The 22726-nt window shown below is 38.1% G+C and overlaps 1 protein-coding gene across 1 annotated transcript in view; it reads left to right on the top strand.

Moving 5' to 3' along the window:
* MED13L (mediator complex subunit 13L) overlaps positions 1-22726 on the top strand; it is a 209478-nt gene that overhangs the window by 81900 nt on the left and 104852 nt on the right. The window contains exons 3-4 of the mRNA XM_075516647.1: positions 16599-16683; positions 21693-21776. Coding sequence (XP_075372762.1) covers positions 16599-16683; positions 21693-21776 — 169 coding nt within the window. The remainder of the gene's footprint in view (positions 1-16598; positions 16684-21692; positions 21777-22726) is intronic.

The raw sequence follows: 22726 nt of genomic DNA on the forward strand, positions 1-22726 counted from the left end.
GATTATGTTAAAAGCTAATTCAAAGGGGTGCATGACCAATGTAGTACTGATGATGGTGGATTGAGTAGTGGAGTACAGCTGGGTCAGGAGATTCAGCTGTAGAGAAAGCTGTGATCAGAAGGTAAGGAGCATGAAGATTGATACAGGGGATGATTTTTTTGTAAGGCAGCTTAAGATGGTAGCTCAGAGCAATGACATCTAGAGTTATTAAACTGGGATTATCTCCCTGTTTGCTACCCTCTTTAAACAACCTAGATATGTTTTGCAGAAATTTAAATGTATTATATCTGGATTTTTATGCCAGCAAAATAATATCTGGAGTAACAATGATGTTTTGTGCTTAAAGGCAAAGGCCTCTTACAGGCTATATGGGTATCAAATAAACAAGGAGGAAAGAATAAGAGAAAGTAAATGAAATTGTCAGTAGCGTCAATCATTGATCTGTTGGTTATGTTTGATAATTGCTTTTTATCAGGATAAAGAATATATAATTTGGTAAATTTCCAACAGGATATGTTTCTGGTTGTTTTATATTCTACCTGGGGGGGGGAGGTAAGCAAAACCCAGCCTTTTAGTAATTTTCAGTTGGAAGCCTCATTTGCTGTCAGATTATGTTTAAATGTTACACGCCAGTGAAATTCTTTGGCCAAGAGAGCTCAAGTTGAGCAGGGCTGCCAACTTGATGCGATATTTCAGATAGGGATTTTTCATTGTTAATTTGCAGTTTAAACTCGAGCGCTGTGATTTTTATTTAGCAATGTGGGAGTGTGTATGAGGTTTGCAGTAGTTAAGAGTTGCTTTTTACATCCATAGCATGACAAAGTCAATTAAGTATGGCTTCCCTGCTTCTTTTGTAAGTAGGTGAGAATTTGTGTATGGTTGTAGGCGTTCTGAAGTGACAGATTTAACATATATGTAAAATCAGCTTATTTTTGCTTGCATGAAGGACAGCCACAGTTCTTTCAGGCAGTCTTTTGGGTATATAGCTGTATGCGTGCGTACTTTTTGACAGTAAAATTGTTGACAGAAAGGGAAAATTATGATGTCCGTTACAGTAGTTAAATGTCAGTTAAAACAACCTGACAACAGATTTCTTCTCCCCACCCTGCCTGCCCCACCCCACCCCAATATTTGATAATGATCCCACAGATTCCCTGTCATATTCAGTCAGTATCCTGAATTTGCTTGTTAAATTTCTGGAGTGTCCAGTGGAGTTGGTTTGATGTACGTGAGAGGAGGCTGTGGCCTAAGGCAAGCACAAAAGGACGAAACACTTCACTGCTGCGCAAGTGTTGTCTGAAGCTAATGCGCGGTGGCGTGGGCTGCATGGTCAGCCAGAACAGAGTTTCAGCTTAGGGCATACGAAGATTGCTGGGATCACAGTGTCAGCTCTGATTTCAATTAAGTCTTTGCAAAGAGGTCTGTGCGTAGGTCCTTCTGCTTGACAGCTAAGGTCTTTCTTTTAGGATGCATAAATATGCAGTTGTTATTTGCTGAAATATTAGGAAAAATTAAGTAGACTAAACTATAATCTTCTTATAGCTGTGTTTTTAAACAGGATTACATTTTCTTAATAAAATAAAAACTCAATTTGTAATATTTTTTTGTTTTGTTTTTTTTAGAAAGAGCATTTTGTGTTCTCATGTACAGCAAACCCCTGGGCTAGATGCACAGAAACATTTTGAGTCTAGAAAGAAGCTGCACGGCTGTGTGTGCATAGCACTGTCCTTGAGTGAATTTATCTGAACTGCTGCTAGATGCCAGCTCGTGAGTGTGCGGTACTGCTCTGTGGGGATTGATGAGAGCAACTTTCTGCCAGCATGGGGATCTCTGCATTTCATATTGTATCCTGCAGAATTCGTCAAGTGCCTGTGCTGCTCTTGCTCATGTTTGGTTCCATTTGATGGTTTTGATATTTCAGCACGGTGCAATAGTGTGTGTTCAAGGCTGTCTTGTAGGCTTGTCTACTTTTTATTGCCCTCTGACCCTGGACTTTCTTAAGTATATAGAATTATAGGAGGAATATTCTTCAAGGAAGATAAATTCTTAATAATATTCCTCATACAGTAGCTATTGCTTAACTGTTCAGAGCTTGTCTACGTGGGTGAGTTTCTGCTGGCATGCCTGTGTTGGCTCCCCGGCCCCTGCAGTGGAGATGTATTATTTCTAGAATAGGGACCTGGGGATCGAATGAAACAGTCCCAACCAAGAAATGTTTCTAAAGTGAGCAATTCATGTGGATCTACAACCTTGGTTTCTCTAAACGGGAATAGGTAACAAGTGAAATACCAGTACAAAGAAAAGAAAGTCAAGATAGGTAATGGGTGGCCCTCCTCCTTGTTTCCTTTGGGTTACGCTTCAGAAACAAATCCGTGTGTGTGGCAAAATTTTCCATCCTTTGAGTTGCTTTAGCTCTTAAACTAACCCTCACTTTATGTATAAAACTGAAGGCTGGCAGGTGAAGGATAAGACACCACGGCCTGCCCCCTTTTCCTCAGCTATGTTCTTGCATATGACACTTCTTTTCTGTGTCTTGTTTCCAGTATCCAGAAGAAGACAACATCGACCAGGGTGATGTCGGTTTGTGGTTGTTTTGCCCTTTAAGCTACTGACTTAAAAATAGGAGCGGAAACACAGTGTATAGGTGACCCTTTGTTAACAGGGTTGTTCAGGTTATTCCAAAACACCTGATGCACATGGGCACCGGCTGTAGAATTGATGCTCATGGTAACATTGCAAAGCAATACAGCTTGCTGTGAGGGACTCTGCTTTCTGCGTAACTGGGAGGGTTACTGTTCATTGCGTATTTTATTAGTAGTCGCAAATCTCATAAGCAAGTGAATTAAACAGGTTGAGACAAGGAGTTAGAACATCTTCCAAAGTCTAGTAAAGCTGCAGTTGCAGAATACCTCTCTTAAAAAGATGTCAGGAAATGATTTTTATTTTCTATTTGTTCAGCTATTCAGTAGCCATTTGAGTTTCAGAGAGATTGGAATGGCAAGCACTTCTTTTGTATATATTTCTCCTCTTTCTGCACACTCCTTCCCTCCAAATGGGTGGGGGCATAGGAACAAAAAGGTATTTAATGAATTACGATGGAGAGCTAAGCAGCGAGAGACTTTGAAGAAAAGGTTGACTCCTCATTAGATGCGGAGGGAAAGTGGAAGCCACAGATAAGACTGGGGAAAATAATCTTAGATTGTGAAAGATGAGATCTGTGCTGTTGTCTGAACTTGTGTAAATGTTGGACGGCCAATGTGAATGGAAGGGCTTGGATTTTTTCCATTTCATATGCAATTCAAGTAAGTTTGAAAAGGGGAAGAACACTTTCCATCCCATTGTAAGCAGATGAGTTACTCATCATTGAACTAGTAGACTTGGATAAAAGGGCCACAAGGCCTCAGACACGTAGGGCAGTTTTGCAGCTTTTTTTCCTGTTTGAGCTGGCAAAAGAAATCCTCAGAAGTTGAGGAGGAGTGATTCGCTTTCCTAGGAGGTTGGAGAGCATCGCAGTAGTAGAGTGGGTTAGACAGCGCAAGAATTCTCCTTACAAAAGTGCTGCCTCCACCTTTGGGTGGATCTTTGGTGTCTTGATGACTGTGATGGCAGGAAATGGGTATACGTTGATCCCTGCGTCATGTGAATGCTCTCATTCATACGTAGTTTATTGCTTGGCAGGCCTGAGTAGGCAGAAATGCCCGTTCATCCCCCCGTTGCTGTGTGTCTTTCAACTTAATTAAATCCACTTTCAGAAAAGCTAAACTGTTTGGGAAAAAGATTAAACAAGACAGTTTGACTAATTGAAAATGAGAGAAATCCTGGATTCTCTTCATTCTAAAAGATGTAAATTGACTGTGAACACTGGGTGTGCTTTACACTGTATTATACTTTCCTCTAAGCTAAATTATTCTTTCCCTCTCTGTATATATCTACAGATAAAGTAGATTAACTTATCATATCTTAACTACTATTTTAAAAAGGCAAAGGAAAATTTTGTTACTGTTTATTCCTAGAGTCCTTGGAGAGCAAAACTTCAGAAACGTGAGTAGGTAATAATTTTTCAGGACAATCTGCAACCGTGATTTTTCAGAAATTAAGTACTTGCAATTGCCATGCTTCTGTCATGGCCCGTATGCAATAAATGTAATTGGTTAGTCAAAAAGTAGCTGGAATAAAAGGAGAAGGAGGAGAGTGCCACACAGGCATTGCTGGGATGGTTAGTCACTGCCTGATATTTAAGGTGAGAGTTCAGAAACAACTAAGATGTTTTCAACCATGGTGAAAAGCTAAATTACAGAAGTGCTGTAATATTGTAATATTTGTTGCTGAGGAGGTCCCGCTGTGCAGGTAACGGTCCAGTAAAATTAAAGAGTAAAATTAAATAGGTAATTTATAATCTTCTAGGTAGTTCTTATGTAGAGAAACATTCAACAGTACTAAATTAAAATACAAATTTATGTGTCTTTTTTCTGTTTGTGATTTGCACAACAGTTGCGTATTCTTAAATATGCTTTCTTAGATGAGTTCTTATTCTTCTCCTGCTTACAAGCCCTTTCATGTTGTTTCTGCAGTGAGGATGTAACAATTTATGACATCACATTAATATCCATGGCAACAGACTGTAAAGTGAACAACATATTACATTTGCATTGCAGAATCAGCAGTGAGGGAGATGGCTCCTGTTGAAACATGGATATGTGAAATAACTCCATCAGGGAATACAGGAGATGCCTGTGAAGGGGCATTTTTTTGTAGATGTGTTTTCTCAAATTTTATAAAACTGATCTTTAAAAGGAGTCCCAAGTACAAAAGAGTCAGAAGCTGCATCATTTTTTTGGTTGAATAGAAAATCCTCATTTCTTCCCGGGCAGTTCCTCTTGGTGCTTGCTTATCACCAGGGGAATGGTTCTCAGTTGTGTCTTCTGTTTGCAGTAGCTCTTGTAGAAGAGATCTTTACAGAAGAGGACTGGCTTTAAGTTAATAATTGCTATATATATTCAGCCTTAATGATGATGAGAAAAGGTGCATATTTGATGGTCTCAGGTAGTCTGTAAGATCTTGATGCTTAGTCTGTTACTGTGCACAATTCCAAGGATTCACATATTTCCAGAATGGCTCTCCGGTCTTCAGTAATTTGGTTTTTTTTCCATCCCCCATGCTGTATGCCATGTTGTGTCACTTTTTTTTTTTTTTTCTGTAATACCTTCTCTTTATAAATAAGAACAAATAACTATGTTCTTATAAATAAGAAGATGCTGATTAAGAAACTGTTTTTCTCTCCCCATCTGAATGAGCATCTGTAGTATTCCCTGCTCGAAAAGGCAAACTGGAATAGATGGGGATAGGGAGGGAGAGGGGCTGTTTTCCAATGGGGAGTTTTTAGTGCTTGTGGTTTGGAGCAGTCCTGTGTTTGTCCCTCTTGCGTTGGCTGGCCAGCCTTACCCACAGCTGTGTGTTGTGCTTGTCTGATTGCCGTTTCGATGTTTCTGTGAAGGGGGAGGAAGAATCTGAGCACCTCTACATTGATTAATTTTATAGTTGAAGTTTCCTGTGTTGAAAGGTGCTGCCAACATAGCAATTGTAATAACAGGTAGCGTTAGTGAAGCTCAGCATTATAAAAAAGCACCCTCAGCGTAGCACAGTCCATAATCATTGCAGCAGCCTGGTTAAGCGCGAACTTAAAAACTCAGAAATTTTGAAACTTTCCAGGAAAGACTAAATGTGTGAGACAATACTATTTAAAAATCAAAGATGCCTGAAAATATATGTCTGTTCAGCCAATGGAAGTAATGGACGTATGGATTTTCAAAGATCTTATGTAGCCTTTCCCAAGGGATCATTATACAGATTTGGTACTGGGCACTTTGACTAGATTAGTTTTCAAGGAAGTTATTCGGCTTTTAAAGCTGTTTCATATGGAGGGTTTTATTTTAAAAGTAGCAATTAAAGTGTTCCTACTGAAAATCTGCCCTCTTCTAATATGTTTGTGATTGAATGTGGTCGGTTTTTTTCAGAAGTTTTATTTTTAGCATGTATGATCTCGTATCCTTTGCTTAATCTGAAAAACAGATCTTGCGTGAAGAGGCCAGGAACTGGTTACACGCAGCTCCCTCTGCCGGCTCTCTGTCAGAAAATGACAAAAATGTATTTAAAAACCTGCTTGACATTCTGCTGCGTAAATATCGGACCACTTCGTTGGTAGAACTCAATACATGGCAGTGTTGCCCAAAAGCTGTTACTTCACTTTTACTTCAGTTTAAATAGTGGCAAACTACAGTAAACATTTGCTCACAGAAGAGCACAAAGTGTGTTGGCATGCTTCTTGGGGAGCACTAAAACCCAGTAAAGAACAAGCAAAATGAAAAAATATGCTTGTCTTGTCTCTGAAGTCTTTTCTAGCCTTTTATTCTGTGCCTGTGGTTTTGAAAGTCTGCCGTTCTCTCAAAAAAGACATGTATGTGAGGGAAACGGTTTGGACTGTCACATTTTTAAAAAGAGGCTTCATTTCAACCGCTTCTGCTGTTCTTAATACCTAAACTAAAGATGCATTTTCAATTAAAAAAAAAAAAATAGTAGCAAAACTGAGAGCCTGGAAACGTACCTTTTCTTTTGAAAATACAGTACTTCATTACAAGTCTGACCATAAACATTTTTGCAGTGATGTTAGGTTATTGCTGAAGCCTGACCCTCTGCTTCTAAACTATGTATAAACATTATAAGCTGAAATGTATTGCTTAACTTTGCTACTCAAAAAATCTGCCAGCAATATTAAATTTGGGTTTGCGTATTGCTAATGACTGCTTTCTATTTGTATATTTGGTGATTGATGGGTGGGCTTTGGGTTTTTTGAAATTGCTTCAACTTTTGCTTCAGCAAGTTTTTAAGTAAACAAATTGCAAAGTCAATTTTGTAGTTTGCTCTGGTGTAAAATATTATAATGAATTCCAGTAGGGAGGTAGGAAAACAAGTAGTAAAATAAGCTTTAAAACATTTTTTTTCAGGTGATGTATGAACTAGAAGCAAATATGTTTGCTCAACTCTTTTTCTAGTTTTCAAAAAGTGATATGAAGAGAGCTTATCTAACATGTTCCACATATAATGGCATTAGTGTTGTAGTTCACACTTGTAACCTTTAGCTGGTATGTGTTTGTGGTACATGATGTATGTTTAAAATGGGAGGCTGCTATACAAATATTTTCCAATATTCCTTAGTCAAATCAAAATCTTATTTTCTCACAATACAGTGTTACAAATAAGTTATGGAAAAGAAGACTTTCTAATGAAAATTGTTATTTCTAATAACCATTAGGTTCAAAAATAACCGTTAGGTCCAAAAATAAAAGAAGAAAATAGTAGTCTGGAGGCTGGAAGTAATGACGTGGTACCAAGAGGAAGTGTGAACTGAGAAAAAATGAGTACAAGTCTTAATTTTTAAGCAGAAGAGTAAACTCAAATTTTAGCAAAGAGAAAACCAAATACTCACTTGGTTAAATAAGCATACAACTGAGATGGAAATATTATAGTTTTTTTGTTCCACAGCGTGCAGCCTAGCTGGGTGGAAGGAAGATAGCTGTGGTCATGGAGAGATTGGGCAACGTCACACCCTTGAATTCTCTATAAATGCATCTTTGATGGGTCGGAGATCTTGTCTGTCTTACATTTATAATCTTAACATATCAGCTAGAAACTGTGGCAGCCTGCAAGCATATTGTAAAGCAGCAAATAATAATAAAAAGAAGATGGCTTTATTAAAGATGATTATATTTCTTCCTGTCTGTAAATGTGCTTGTTGTGTAATGCGAATGCATTAGCCTCCACGAAATGTAAGAAATGAAAGGCAGCAAGAAGCGGTTCCATTGTTATCACTCCAGGCATGTCTAATGAATCGTGTTTCCATGTTCTCTTGGTCACGCTGCAGAGTGCCCTTAGCCAGGGCTAAGCCTCCTGTAAAATGCTCTTTAGGATGATTGTAGCAAGCGCAGAAATGCCGGCTGCGGGGGGGCGCACAGGGCCCGCCGCTGAGCGCCCTGCTTTCCCCTCCCGCTGCAGGGATTACTCACCAGGGCTGGCGCAGGAGTGACGGCCAACTGTTGGAGTGGTGAGTGGAAGGCTTTTCAGGGACTTGGCTCATCAGAATTGCATTTTAAAATGGAATCGTCTGTTTTGAGCTGTGCGATTGTTTTTAAGGCAAACCTGCGTTCAAGAAGAGGGAAGAAAGCGTCCTGGTACCACTTTCCAAAACGATCCGTCTGTATTTCAAGAATGACGTCTTGCATACTTTATAAATGAGAAAAGACTTTTGGTTCCTTTTGCTTTCCAAGTATGGATTAATACGAACTGTATTTTTCCTAAGAACAAGCCTTGTGTTACTCTGGTGATGGCTGAACTTGCTCTAATTTCTCTTTAGAGACTTGCTGCCCTCGTACATTCTGTTACCTCCAACAGAGCTCCGCGACTGTAGGGGATGGGGAAATAGGCTCAACGTGCTATTGATGAAAAGCAACATTTATCTTTAGAGAAGAAAAATAAAAGCCCACATTCTCATTGCATTATCAGTGCAGAGAGGAAGATCTTACTGATGCAGAGAGGAAGATCTTACTGATGTAGATATAATTCAGTAGCTTTAGTTTCTTTGAACCTAGAAAGATCAAAAGGCAGAAGTGGGGGGGTTGCAGCTGCTGTGTGCAATGAGGGTTGCCCTGGCTGTAAGTCCTAGGTGGTCAGTGAAAATGGGAGGAAACGAAGAAAACTTGGAGATTTGGAAGGGGAAAGAAGAGAACAAATCAAGTTTGGAGAGTAGAGATTGTTTCCTGGGATTAGGAAAGCATAGTAATACTTTTAAAAATCTTTTTTTCCTTCAAATTTTTTGGGTTACTTTTATGTTCTTCTGAGAAACTATTTTTTTAATGCCCTTATACCACAGAGTTGAGGAGGGAAACGAGATGTAACGGAAAGTGAAGAGTGCAGAACTGTGGGAGGAAATGCTAGAAACTCCCAGGAGGAAACTTAAAGTGCTTCTTTCTTAGTGGCATCCTTAGCCCTGAACGCCTTAGAGGAAGAGGGTGAGAATCTCTCCAAACTTTTAGTCCATTTTCGCTATGGTCAGGTTAATGCTTTTCATCTAGAGGAAATACCTCTGCAAAGAAATATAAAGTAGCTTGAAAATAAAACTGCTTAACACAAATATACGGTGGGACAAATGAAACAGTGTAAATCAGGGATTTGGGGGGAACTTTCTGGCACGTGAGAGCAGGTTTCACATGGCAAACAACTTCCCGCTTTACTTTAGGAAGCAGTGTAAACCGCATAAAAATCGTGCCGTATTTGTGTTCCTTCTGCTCTTTTTTTGGGACAGAGCTGGTGATTGTAAAAGGCATTCAAAGCAAAAACCACACAGCAAACTTAGCTATTTCATTTGGAATCTCTTACATCTCTGAAGCAAGCTGCTTAGCTCTCTGGCATAGCTAGTTATGCATTCCTACATAGAAAGCAGATTTGAGCTATAATTGCACAGAAATGTTTATACTGATTTCATAGTTAATAATTTTGGTTTTGGGGAAGTTAGATATTACCCCTGGATTTTTGGAATATTTTGAAGTGAACTTCTAAAGAACCAGACGTGATTACATACTTTGTGTGACCAATTTGTTCCTAGTGCCCTTTGAAATGTTGCATAGTTAACCATGATACTGAGAAAATGTCGCTGTAAAGATCTGCATTGTGGTGTGTTACAATGGAAAGGCGAAAGAGCTTGTGCAGGAGTGGAGGAATGTGAGAGTATGGGCCAGGAAGAGGGAAGGAATGTAACATTTAATGTATATTTTATAAAAACAATTTTGTACCTACTGGGAGTGAGGAAGCAATAAAAGTAATACTTTAAGTAGTGCTAACATAATCTAAGTGCAGATAGTTACCTACCATCTGTTTTTCAATAAATAGCTATTATGCTAATTTCTATTTCAATGCGCAACAATTAAAGCGTCGTGGTATTCCTGTGATATTCAACAGCTGTTGCCTTTGAAGGTTTTATTTATCTTTCTGAAGTGCAACAATTTTAGTTTCATGGTCAACTCTGCTTGAAAGTGTGAGTTTTTATATAGAAAATTGTGGCCCATTGAAATGCAAAATTGGGTCGTGTCTGAACAGCAGTCTTCAGCAATAGTCTTCATTAATATTCTGATTTCCCTGGAAGTGTGGTGCAGAACTCGTGCTGTTATGGATACCTTGGTAGGACACTGATTGCAAATGCTTGTGTGCATGTACAGCACATATTCTCAGCACTTCATGGAAGCTCTGTTTGCAAATAGATTAACACAAATGGATCATTCTGGTGAGCATTTCTTCTGTATTGGCTCTTTTTTGGCTGATGAGTTGACTTGGGAGACAGAGAGCCAAGATGAATTCTCAGTACTGTAAGAGTAAGCAGTACAATTTCCCTACAATCATAACCAGTGCAAGGAAATTAGATCTCTAAGTGAGTTGAATCTGATTCAGTAATAAGTCAATTTAATCACTAATGACTTCAAACGCAGATTTTACAAGGTGATCAATGGCAGTATAACAATGATCGATCAATAGCATTGTGTTTAATTGGATTTTTATGGGTATAATATAGTTTTTCAGAATTAATGTACCATTGCGTTGCTTTGTTACTCTTTTAACTCAATTTTTTAGAAGAAATGATGCTTCAAAATGCTAGTTGGCCTTTGAAATATTGTTTTAAGGGCACATTAATAAAAATTAAACTGAAAAATTAAATGCTTGCTTTTAGTGACTGAATTTCTGATTTTGTTCAAGTTATTTGGCCGTGTGTTTTTAAAAACTGTATCTACACAGGGAAAAAACGCACATTCTTCATATTTCATGGTAATGAGGAGCCAAAATATCAAAGAGTAAGAAGGAACATATACTGCTCTGAATACGCATCCTGAGTAGCTGAGCAACTCCCCTTCCTCAGCAGTTTGACATACTAATCTTCCCGCGAAGTAATCTCCTTGTCCCATGTGTCTTGCTTTAATCTATCAGCATTTCTGCAGTGTGCAGCAAGAAATTGATTTTCAGTAATTTTAATGGCTGAATAACTGGTCCTGTCCCAGAGTGTTTTTTCGTATTTGCAGTGGCCAATGTGGTAACTGAAGTCAGTGTTCTGGATAATAGGTTTCATTAGTTTTGATGCCTGAGGTAAAAAAGCAGTAGGTGGGAATAAAGACTGTTTTTGATGTCTAGACGTTCATTTCAGCTGTTGCTGCAATATGATACATTAAAAGGAAATATGTAACATAGCTCTGAGGAAATATGTATTCTTTGAAACTAATTCTACTTTTAAACTGCATAAGGCAGTGTGACCTGAATTATTAAAATGTGGGTGGCTGAATTTCTTAAAGGTATAACTATCTCTGCAATGCCGACACAGTCTCAACTTGCTTTCTCTCCTTCCTTCCTATATTTCTTTTAAGTAAAATATGTCAGTTTGGTCACTGAAGCAGAACAGAGATCTTATTATCTTTCCAGTAACTCTGCTGGGAGACTAAAATTATTGAAGTATTTGCTTTGATATTTTGCTGTGACTTCTCTCCTTGAAATTTTTATAATGGTTCTTTTTTTTGAGAACATGGCTGGCTTCATAAAAATCATTGGACACTTTGAAGACCTTAATATCTCTGACTTGAAAATAAAAAAAGACCCCAAGCCAACTAAGCTGCTCATTAATGTGTGTTTAAATGACAAATCTCCAGTGTAAGTCTAAATTATTGTAGTTGCCTTTAATTCTTTTAACATCCAATCTGCAAGGATAAACTTAAAAATCAGCACAAATGTTCTGTTCATTTTTTGAACCTATGAAAACAAAATTGTAAAAAACTTAACTTTATATGTGAAGGCTATCGACTAATTCCCATTCTGTATGGAGACTAGCAGTGAGATTTAGCACCTCAGTCATAATCCGTTACGATACGTGTCAAATATACCTTTTTGCTTTTTGGATTTTCTGCTAATAATATCTTGGCAATGAGAAAATAAGTATTTTCTCTGTGGAAGATTTGTTTGCAATTGAAAAACACTGCATTGTATTCTTTTTCAGGTGTTATAACCAAAAGTTTTTTTTACTTTATTCCTGTACACACTTGTACGTTGGATAATGGTAATAGGCATATTAGCTGTAACAGTAACTTTTATTTTTACTACACAGTGCCCTGTCAGCTTACACAGAATTATTTTTTGCCATTGTATGGTGTTTTATTAACTTTCCATGAAAATTTTAGTGACTATTTATATTTTCACTTTCTTAAATCTTAAAGATTGAAACAATGATGCCTCTTCAGGAAATGAAGAGAATATTTTTGTACAAAACTGGCTATGTCAAGTCTTTTTTTTTTTTTTTTTTTTCCTCCTTCCCCCTCCCCCCCCTTTTGAAAGCTACTAAAAATTTCACACTTTTTTTTTGGATCCATATGCTTCTTTACTGCTCTCTACCTCCACTGGATTTAAAGAGCATATACCAAGAATGTTATAGTAAGGGCAGTTAGACTATCTCAACTAAGCAGTTTATAGAATTACAGTTAATGGCAGAGATGATGTGACCTTATCTTGAATTTTTTTTTTTTTCTGAGAATCCAGATTTTTAGAGACGGAGTATTAATAGTCTTAGTTGTTTATTTTGAGAGGTGATTTCATTTAAAAAAAACAAACAAAAACCACCCCCCACACATAGAAGTTGCTTATTTTGGTGAGAAATGTAGTGGTAAAGTTATCCGTCTATTGCAGGACAAACAGCGAGAAGGGGATGAACTGCCTGTTTTACAAGAAAGTAAATGCTGCTCCCAGTTGTCATCCTTGACTACTCTGGAATGCATGTGCTTAGATAATGTAGTTAGTGTATACAGATAAATACATATATACACAGATAGGGAGAGAGATAGATACCTATCTGTATAAATCTGTCACAGCAGAGGATCAGTAGGTCTGACAGATCACACAGGTGAGAAGGAGCTTGGACTCCTGGAGGTCATCCAGTCTGACGTCCTACTCAAAATGGGATTGCCACAAACAACAGCTCAGATTAGCGATGGCTTTGTCTACCCGGGTCCTGGGAAGTGGTGACCCATAGTCTTGTCCCATCTGCTCTGCTGCCTCTCCAAAACTCTCGTCTCCTCTCTGACTTCCGTGGAGGAAAAAGTAGTTGCCTGCTCTGTTGTACTCTTTCTCTTACTAAAATTCAGTCTTTACTTGACTCTTCCCCTAGAAGTTTTCTTTTTTGAAGATGGCTTTCACAGCTGTTGTATAGTGTCAAATTTGTTGCCTCTAAAGAGAAATATTTCAACTAGAGTAACAGAAAATACCTTCAGGACAGGATATAGGTGCTTGGCCTAAGTATGTTTCTGAACCTGTGCAGCACCTGCTTTCTGTTAGCTGTGTGCCTGAAAATGCTGTCAGGCAGCACTGAAAGGCTGATGAGGGCTTGAGTTGAAAGCATTGAGTGTTAAAACCGTTCTAAATCGTGGTGTAGACAGACAGAGAGCAACAATTATTTCCTAGTCAGTCTTCTATCAGGAGTTTAAAATATTATTCCAAATCTAAAATCTGCTTACATTGTTACGGTGTGAGGGACTTTGCAATTTACAGGGATAGTCTAATCTCTAGTGTTTTGCCAAGTTTTGTTACTGGTCACCGTTTGCATCTTGAAGGTGTAACTTGCTCCAGTTATTTAAGCTTTTATTTTGGAGACTGGATCAGGAAGCCAAAGAGCAGAGAGGAAGTGAAATGCAGTTCTAATTTTTTTTTCTCCTCATTTTTACTGCAACAGGCATATGTACTTACTGTCAGTTGTGAGATGAACATTTTAAGTAGGATAAAGAAGTATTAGAGGTAATTACAGTAAGTATAGTGCATTAATATATCTGGGAATCAAAGGCATTATTTATTATAGGAAAATGGTTATGAAGATGTCTTGTGATATGTTTAGAGTTAAATTTTAATAGAGAAATAATTTTGTTTCCATTTCATATATAATTTATGTGAATGCCAAGTAATAAAAAAAGCCACTTTGGAAAATTAGAATATTGAGGGATGATACCACTTCAGACTTTCCCTTTTTCCCTGTCCCACTCAATTGCTGCTCCTCAGCCAGCCTGATCTCATTGGTAGAATTGACCCTAGGGACTTACCTCCACCGCGAGGTTAACATTGCTTTTTCCTGCTCTTCCTGGGCTTTGGGACACATTCCCTCACATAGCCGTTCCTTCTCCTGAGTGCAGGATAACCATGGATACAGCTGTGTTACTGTGTGGAGGAGGAGAGGGAGAGTGCTGCCAATTTCCATTCCCTCGTTTTCAGTCCCTTCTGCTGGGCTGCATAGGCCTTTCATGGCACGCCAGTCCTGGGGACAGGGGTCTCAGTTTGTGGAAGACTCATAGGATGGTATAGCCCAAAGAGGAGCTGTGCCAGTCACAGCTAAGCAGGGCAAAAGAATACAGGTAATGTCCAGTACCTAAAGAATTTGGTATTAAAATTATTCCAACTCTATAGAATATTACCTTATAAACAGGGTAAAGCAGTATGATCTGATCTTATGTCTTCTGGAGTCAGTGGCAAAATTATACTTGCAGAAAACAGTTTTGAGAGATGATACAAGCTGTTCTTTAAATGGGTCCCATTAGTTTGTTGTGCATACTTGGGAGTAGATAGTGAGTTACAGTTGAGGATATCGGAACTGGCTGTGAGAAGTTTCCTGTAAAATCGTGGAACAGATTCTTGTCTCTCCCATTTTGCATGAAGTTGTTAATGCAGGGACAGTACTGGCTTCTGGCACGGGCACTCTGATAGGATTAGGGTGAAACTCAAGAAGAGCTCAGTGCCGTGTAATAGTGAATTTCTTTTGACTTTTACAGATTCTGTCAACTTTATGACACTGTCAAAATTTGAATTTTTATTCAAATATGGAGTTTTCATAGAGGTGAACTCAGGTGTGATCTCTCTCGTACTGTAATATAGAACTGTTTACGTATTTGAGAATCGTGTAGCTTTTAAGTGCAAGACTGTACCCGTCTTGCAGTTTCTTAGGCTTCAGTAGTTCTGAACTATATAGAATTTATACATCAGTAGTTCTGAAAATGCGTGGAGATCCTGAAGTTTGTTAAGAATACTGTTTTAAACATGAAATCTGAGACCATGTGAAGTTCTGTCTAGTAAACGGCTATGGCGCATTACATACTCTGTGTCTGTAAGGTTTTGCAAGCTTTAAAGGGGCCTCTAATGGTTTTACAGGGAAAGATATTTGTCTCATGCTTGTGCCCAAAAGCCCAAGTGCTTTTTCATTCTTCTGAGGAAGTAACTGTGCTATTCGATAAGGTGATTTAGGTACTAAAACCCTGGCTTTTTCATTCTGTTAAAGGAGAGAGGCTGTGTTAGCAATATTAGCATATCACAACATTACACATTCAAAAAATGTGCCTTTTCTTGTTTGAGGTTATATGACTTAGGGTTACTGGGAGAAGCAGCAGAATAACGAACAATGCTGGGTTTTGAGGCTTTGAAGCTGTAGCTGAAGACTGCTGGCAATATTAGTATTTTTCATACAGCAGAAACTCCTTAGAAGCTTTACTTGAAACATGATTGTAGAGTAAACTATAATAAAAATAGTAAACTTAGATAATAATCTCTGCATGACAGACATGCTGTTGGAAGGTTTCATCCTTTAAATTGGCCAAGGAGGGGTGTTAAGTATTCAGTTCTTAACATGCTGTAGAATTTTATGTTTGCATTTCTAAAGATCTGCAGAGTATTCCTGTAAAATTGAAATGACAGAACTCAGACAATTAACAAATTCTTACTCCTTGACAGAGTTATTTAATCATCTGTTTTTACTCTGCAGCTCAGATTGCATCTTTGGGCTGAATAAGATTTAGAATCTGGTACAGGCATACCAAAAATAGTTTTACTCTTGGTAGTTTTAGCATCCAAAAGCAATGGAGTAAGGAGAGCAGATATTTTTGAGGTTTGTATATCCTTCAGGTACTCATTCAGGTGACTAGTTCATGCTGCACTCCACTGTGAGAGATTAATAGATTTTTTTTTTTTTAACTCTCTAAAATCTCAGCAGTTTGGAATAAAAAACTACTGTGTATTTCATATATGTGCAGTGTAGTGCTTAAAGTGCAATAGTTTAAGTCAGTACAATGGAGGAATTTGACTTGAGTGTGACAGTGAGAGGTTCAGGGTAGTTGTTTAATGTTGTTTGTTATGCAAATTGATTTCACACCTTTAATGATTCACTTTGTTTCTTGATTGTCTGCGTCTGCGGTTAAGTTCTAAAGGATCTCTCGGCAGTCATGGCAAAGAATGATCATGAATTCCTCACCCCCCTGCTTAAATATTGAATGCTACGAACAAACATGTTTTGGTTTTATGCTTTTGTGTTTTTTTTAAATTCAAAGTTGGTGTCTTCAGCAAGTAAAGATTAAAGCTCCTTTGGCAATATAGATGATAGTTGAAACGGTTTCATGAAACATGCTCCTGTTGAAAATTAAAGCTGTTGGAGTTATTTTCGTATAAATGTTTGTATTTCCGTATTCTGAGCATGTTGACATTTTATGTTTTTGTAGTGGTGGAAGAAGGATTGTGGGAGAATGGACTTTCCTATGAGTGTAGGACCCTGCTCTTCAAAGCAATTCATAATCTTCTGGAAAGGTAAGAAAAACTCTGTTGCACTCAAATATTTCATTTTGATATTTAAAATAATGCAAGGTACCTACAGACCATTTATATTATTACTGATCTTAAACCGCATTTTTTTAGAGGTAGAACTTTAGTGCAAGAGACACAGGATAGAGATGGATCTCTTAAGTCGTTGGCTCTGGTAATGTATCATAAAGTGCTGTGCAGCCTAAACGCTCATACAAAGAATAATGTCAACATATATTTCTGCTTGCATTCTTGTTGGGGAGCTGTTTCAAAAGAAAAAAAAAAAGTTTTCACCTTCTTGAGGTGCTTACAGAGAATAATTGTATCTGACCTCCAAACCCCTTTGATGAGGTTAAATAGTATATATCTTAACAGATAACATTAAAAGATCTTAACTCTGTTCTTCCAATCATCCTAGTTATGTGCACGTTACAATTTGACTAAATTTGTGCACAATATTCAGGGTGAAGTTTAACAGTTCCTGGCTCTGACAGGCCTAATGTATCCTAGCATTGTTTTCTTTTGTCTTGATCATATATATATATATATATATATATATATATACACACACACACACACAATAGGTACACACACATATATATGACTTGACTGCAAAGTTATTCTGTGATTAGTTAATACGCTTATGGCTTTTTCTTCTTAATCCAGCTGCCAACTCTTAAGCTTACTGAAGATTATCTTGTTATTAGGCCTTCAGTGTATGGCATCGCATCTTGGACTACTTCATTTTATTCCTTCTCTGTTACTGCAGTTCTTCAGGTCATTGTCACCTTCCTGTATTATATTTCAGTTCGTTGTACAAATTCTGAGATCTCAGAATTAAGTGTCATTAGGCTATTCCCACTTTTTCTGAATTCATAATAATAACAACAAAAAATATAATGCACCTCTCGTGTACCTTTGTGTTACAGTAATTTTGCAGAATGTAGCACTGAATATTTTTTCTTTCAGAAAATAAGCTAATTGAAAATACTTTTATCTTGCCTCATTTAGTATCCTATTTGCTTTGATGTAGACTTACTAGTAATCAGGTTTGCATTATGTTCCGGAGGTTGTGTTTCCGTGAGTGTAGTAGCAGTCCCCTTGACTGTTAGTTACCTGTCCACATCTGCTCGCAAGGGCCGTTTGAGTGGCTGCCTATGTGCGTGTACAGAAGCGCAAGGACTGGGTGTTGCATCCCCTATTTTCTATCTCATCAGTCTTTTTAGAGGATTTTTACATAAGTAATAGACTACTTTGAGTGAATAAAAGTATAAAAATGAAATTCCCAGTCTAGAATGTTCACTAGTGCTTTTGTAGCTTTGCAGTATAAAAGGGGAAAATAATTTTATATGTGTTTGTTAATCTGTGATATGCAGCCAACTGACTTTTAATTATGACTCCTAGTGGATATTTTTATTCACTGGATCTTTTTTAAGCTTGTGAAGTAAATTTTTTCATAAATTAAAAAAAAAAAAAAAAAAAAAAAAAAAAAACCACCAAAAAAAAACACCAAAAAACTTAGTTGAAATCAGTTGGCAGAGTTAGCAGAATTCTTCTGTCCAGCTGTGACCGAAAAGTCTTCAGAGCTCTTTCTTTCAGCAATAGTCTTTGAAATACAGTTGGTTGACACACCTCAGGTGTTTGCTGAAAGCCTCGTTTCCTGTCACCCTAAGCTGGTCTGACTCGTGCCGCGGCCTCGGCCTCTTGCCCTCGGAGATGAGAGTCCCGCCGCGTGCCGACAGCAGCTCCGGGCCTTGCTCCGGAGCTGGCAAACTCTGCTAACCTGCCCGGCCGTTGGAGCTGCCGCGGAGGCACGCCTTCAGGAGCCGCCTTACTTTAGAGGTCTTTTAAGGAAACAGTTGTCGAGGTGACTTAGGATGGTGGTTTACCAAATATCTGTCCAATTAGCTACCTCATTTTTACAGTATGATAGCTGAGTTTATTTTAGGTTATATGCTTTTGGGCTTTTTTTGTTTGCCATATCAAATCTTAAGTTAGCATCATAATTCTTTCATTTAAAATAATAGCAGTAAGTGTGTAGGCTTTATCAAAAAGAGAAATAACTCTTTAAAGACCCATTTTATCCTGTGTTTAGGAAAAGCTTGATTAATAAAAAAGAAGTCTTGGAATTTCTTTTTGATCTTATCAGAAAGTGATAGGGCTGTTGCCTGTGCTTGAAGTTTTGTGTGGGTTTGTTGGTTTATTTTGCAGCTCGCGAAGGACAGATTTTCTTCTCTCAGAAACCTCTTGTGTCCCACCAAGATGTAATTTTCTTAGCAGGGCAGGTCGGTCATTCTGACCAGCTCCAGCTGGGGGGAATTCACCTCCCATCGGGCGCGCCAGCCTCTGGGAGGGGAGGCGGGGGGGAGGAGGCCGCCATCTGCCACGTGCTGCTCAGAACCGGTTCCAGCCGGCTGTGTCACACAGCAAATCTCCCGCCAGGCAGAGGAGCCCACAGCAGCACGGCTCGGCCGTGGTCAAGGAAGAACGCGGCACTGCTGGAGAAGGGGCATGAAAAACTATTGTGGCAGGAAAACCTGGTGGTGGAAAGCAAATGGCGGCAGGAAGAACCCTGGAGTAGGTGACCCCCAGCTCCTCCTCCACCCCTTGCCTCACCCAGGGGGTGGGAGGCACTGAGTGAAACCTGCAGTGCATGTATGGAAAGCTGTGACTAGGAAGAAGGGGGGAGAGGTGTTTAAGTTAACCCTGGGAAGGGCAAGAAAAAGGGTATTTACACAACTGTTTATGTTCTGTTTTTTGTTTCCTCAGCACCCAAATTAGCGATCAGAAGTTTATGTTAATTGGCAATTTAGAAAACTTTAGAAGATCTGAGGAAATAATACTCAAAATATTATGGTATTATTTCATAATCGCTGGTGTGCCCTTGTCAGGTCATTTTTTTTAATAGAAAAATCAGAAATATGAGAGGTCAAGTGACAGTGAAATGCGCTAACAGCTGTACTGCTTAGGAAGAAAATATCACTCAGCCTTAACGAGAGAAATGAGCCAAGGAGTTCAGAGTATTTTATGTCCTTATCTCATATGATTAAATAACTGCTTTTAAGTGTATACTCATTTGGGATTTTATGACCAGCTTCTTTTTTTTACGCAAGTTCATTGTTAGAGCTTACTGTTAAAGACTAGGTACCACTGAGTGCTTATACAGCAAAAATAATGCTGTACTGTCATTAATTGTTCACTCGGCCGAATCTTTGAGATCCATGCTTCTGCAGTCGTGTTTCCCATTTCATAGGGGATTATACCTTAAATAACCTGTGATTTAGTTAAGCATGTGAGGGTTGGCTGATTTTTAAGGCCAAGTCTACCCATGAAGACTTCTATCTAGGAAAGTAGCATTAGTTTGAGGCAGTTAAACCTGCCACTGAGACATGATGATGTGGCATTGCAGTGTGTGTGTGATGGGGGAGAGTTTATTATATTTTTTGCTAGTACAGATTACATCAGATCCCTAAAGAAAATAAACTTCACAGACTTCCTTTTGTTTGTATAAAGCACGCTGACACTGACAGACTTTCTCTGATAGCAAACATTTCCTAGGGAAACAGTTACTGAAGCATACTTTTTTTTTCCCACCAGCACAAGAGCAGTGTCTTTAGATCTCTGCTGGTTTAGCTTTCATGTTCTGTTTAAGATACTGGTATATTCAACTGAGCTGATTCTTTTTGCTTTAATTGAGAATGTGCTGTTAGAATTTTCTTCGGCCTAGCTTTAACTTTGGAAAACCCTGCCAAGTTTATACAGAAGAATTAGGAGCATATTAGTATCTAGGCTGTCTGTCGTCCATTTCCTATCAATGTCTTCTAGGTATGCTTTTGAAGTACAGATCACACAGTTTTTCTAAACCTTGCAGGATGTACTTTCCCAGAAGGTTTCATGTGATTTCAATTTTTTTGGGTTTTTTTGGCTAATCTCTAGCAACTGCTATAGAAATAAACTATTGGAAAATTTTGAAGAATGGAGAAGTATAGTTCTTCCATCTAAATAAAGAAATACTGATTGGACACGAAATGTATAGGGAAAGCTTGTATATTGCTTGTAATCATAAATAAACCGCTTAGCAACAAATGACCGGTTTTTATGAATTTTTGAAACATAAATATTTACCTTACTGAAAAATATTCCTTCATAGCAAATTTCTGTGTGTGATCCCCTGGGCAATATGTTCAACTGCATGTTTAACGTATGAAGCATACTTAAATTGTGTTGGCATATTGCTAGTGTGATTCATCTGTACAGGTGGACTTAGAAAGGCATCAAGCACTCCTTAACTGGTTAATGTAAATTGGTTATCGATCGCTTTGCATCCTCACTGTTTGGTTTTTTTAAAGCCACAGAATATACAGTTTGTATAAAGAAATTGTGCACTTCTAGAGGAACCCCAGAAAATAGGTAGCTTACTGCTCTAAATTTAGTGACGTGGGAGTATGTTTGTTGGAGTGAGGTTTTCTGAGGAAACAGTAATTATGGAAGTCTCAACACCTGAAATCACGCTGTGGCTTATGTGAAGGAAAAATGGTTCATTGTTATTATTTGGTTAATACAGTTTCCTGTCATTCATATACTGTACTATGCCATTTACATGCCACAAGTAGAGGAATGTATATTCTTTATCACGAAGTCTGAGAGAAACACTGTCTAGAAAAGAATCAGCGCTATGAATTATCGTTGTTCAAGAAGAGGAGTTTGAAAAATGGGATGATAGATCATTCAGCAAGAAGAGTAGCGTGGAGCGGAAAAGATTCTGTCAGAGATGAGGGGAAAATGCATATGTGAAGATCAGCATCAGTGACAGCATCATGAGATTGGACAGTGGTTCTCTGGCTAGTGTGGGAAAATAGAAAGTGGCAAAGTTACATGGAACCCAAAAGCTACAAAGTTGATTTCAATATGATGGAAATTCAGCTGTTTAATCCCTTAGATTTACTCTCTTCAAAGACTGCTTTTAATTACATTTTAAGATGTAACTAGTAATTGTTGCTGTAATTGTTTTCTAGGTGCTTGATGGATAAAAACTTTGTAAGAATTGGAAAATGGTTCATAAGACCCTATGACAAGGATGAGAAGCCTGTTAATAAAAGGTAAGGTGATCTATATATCAAGTACTGTTCCTGTTAATGTTGTGTATTACATGATGGTGATGTGATGCTGCATTTTGGTGGTAGTTTTTCCACTTCTTTTACCATGTAACAAGTAAAAACACAGATACTGTTTGTTCATGTCAGTAATACGTAGAAAGCAATTAAGTAATTTTTCAGGTCTTGTTACGAAAATTTGAGATAAGAAGGTGAGGTTGGTATTTATCCCTTAACTCCACAGAAATATCACATTTTTAAATATCTTTTGAATAGCATCTGTTTGTTTCTGTCATTATACAACAGAATTCCAGGTAATTATAACAAATTATTTGAATTTTTGAACACTTAACCCCAGCCTGACATTTTAAGCAGTAAAATAAGTAGTATCTGGATTTATTTGTCTATTTTCTTTAAAGATGCCAGCCTTGATATACAGCTTTCACTGATTAGGCAGGCTGACAAATCAGACCTGTATGTCTGATTAATGCGCTTCTCTTGCAGCAATATAACCATGGAAAAGGGCTAGCTGTCTCTACTTGCTCATTGCTATTTCCTCTCCTAGCTCTAAAGGTTACAATGTTCTCAGATCTTCTGGTACTTGCATTTATAGTCATCCGCTAAACAAGTTCTGTCAAAAATAATCTGAGTTAAGCTGAAACACAGATTTTCTAACGGGAATCATTTTGACAGAACTGGGTTAGGAAGTGACTAAACATGCAGTTATGCTGGAAGATTTGAAGGTAATGAGCAAATGGAGATGAAGTGGGGTGGCAACTTCATCCAGCGCAGCTACAGTCACAACAGCATGCCTGATGGCAGCTGTAGGTGCAGGTGGAAATCATTCTGTAGATCATACATACCTTCTTCCTCTCATCTCTTTATCTCACTGTGTTGTCTTACAACAGAAATGTCTCACCTCTGTTACAGTGTAATACTACAAATGATTGGCTTCA

The sequence above is a fragment of the Mycteria americana genome, chromosome 13 (assembly GCF_035582795.1).
Source record: "Mycteria americana isolate JAX WOST 10 ecotype Jacksonville Zoo and Gardens chromosome 13, USCA_MyAme_1.0, whole genome shotgun sequence".
Lineage (NCBI taxonomy): Eukaryota > Metazoa > Chordata > Aves > Ciconiiformes > Ciconiidae > Mycteria > Mycteria americana.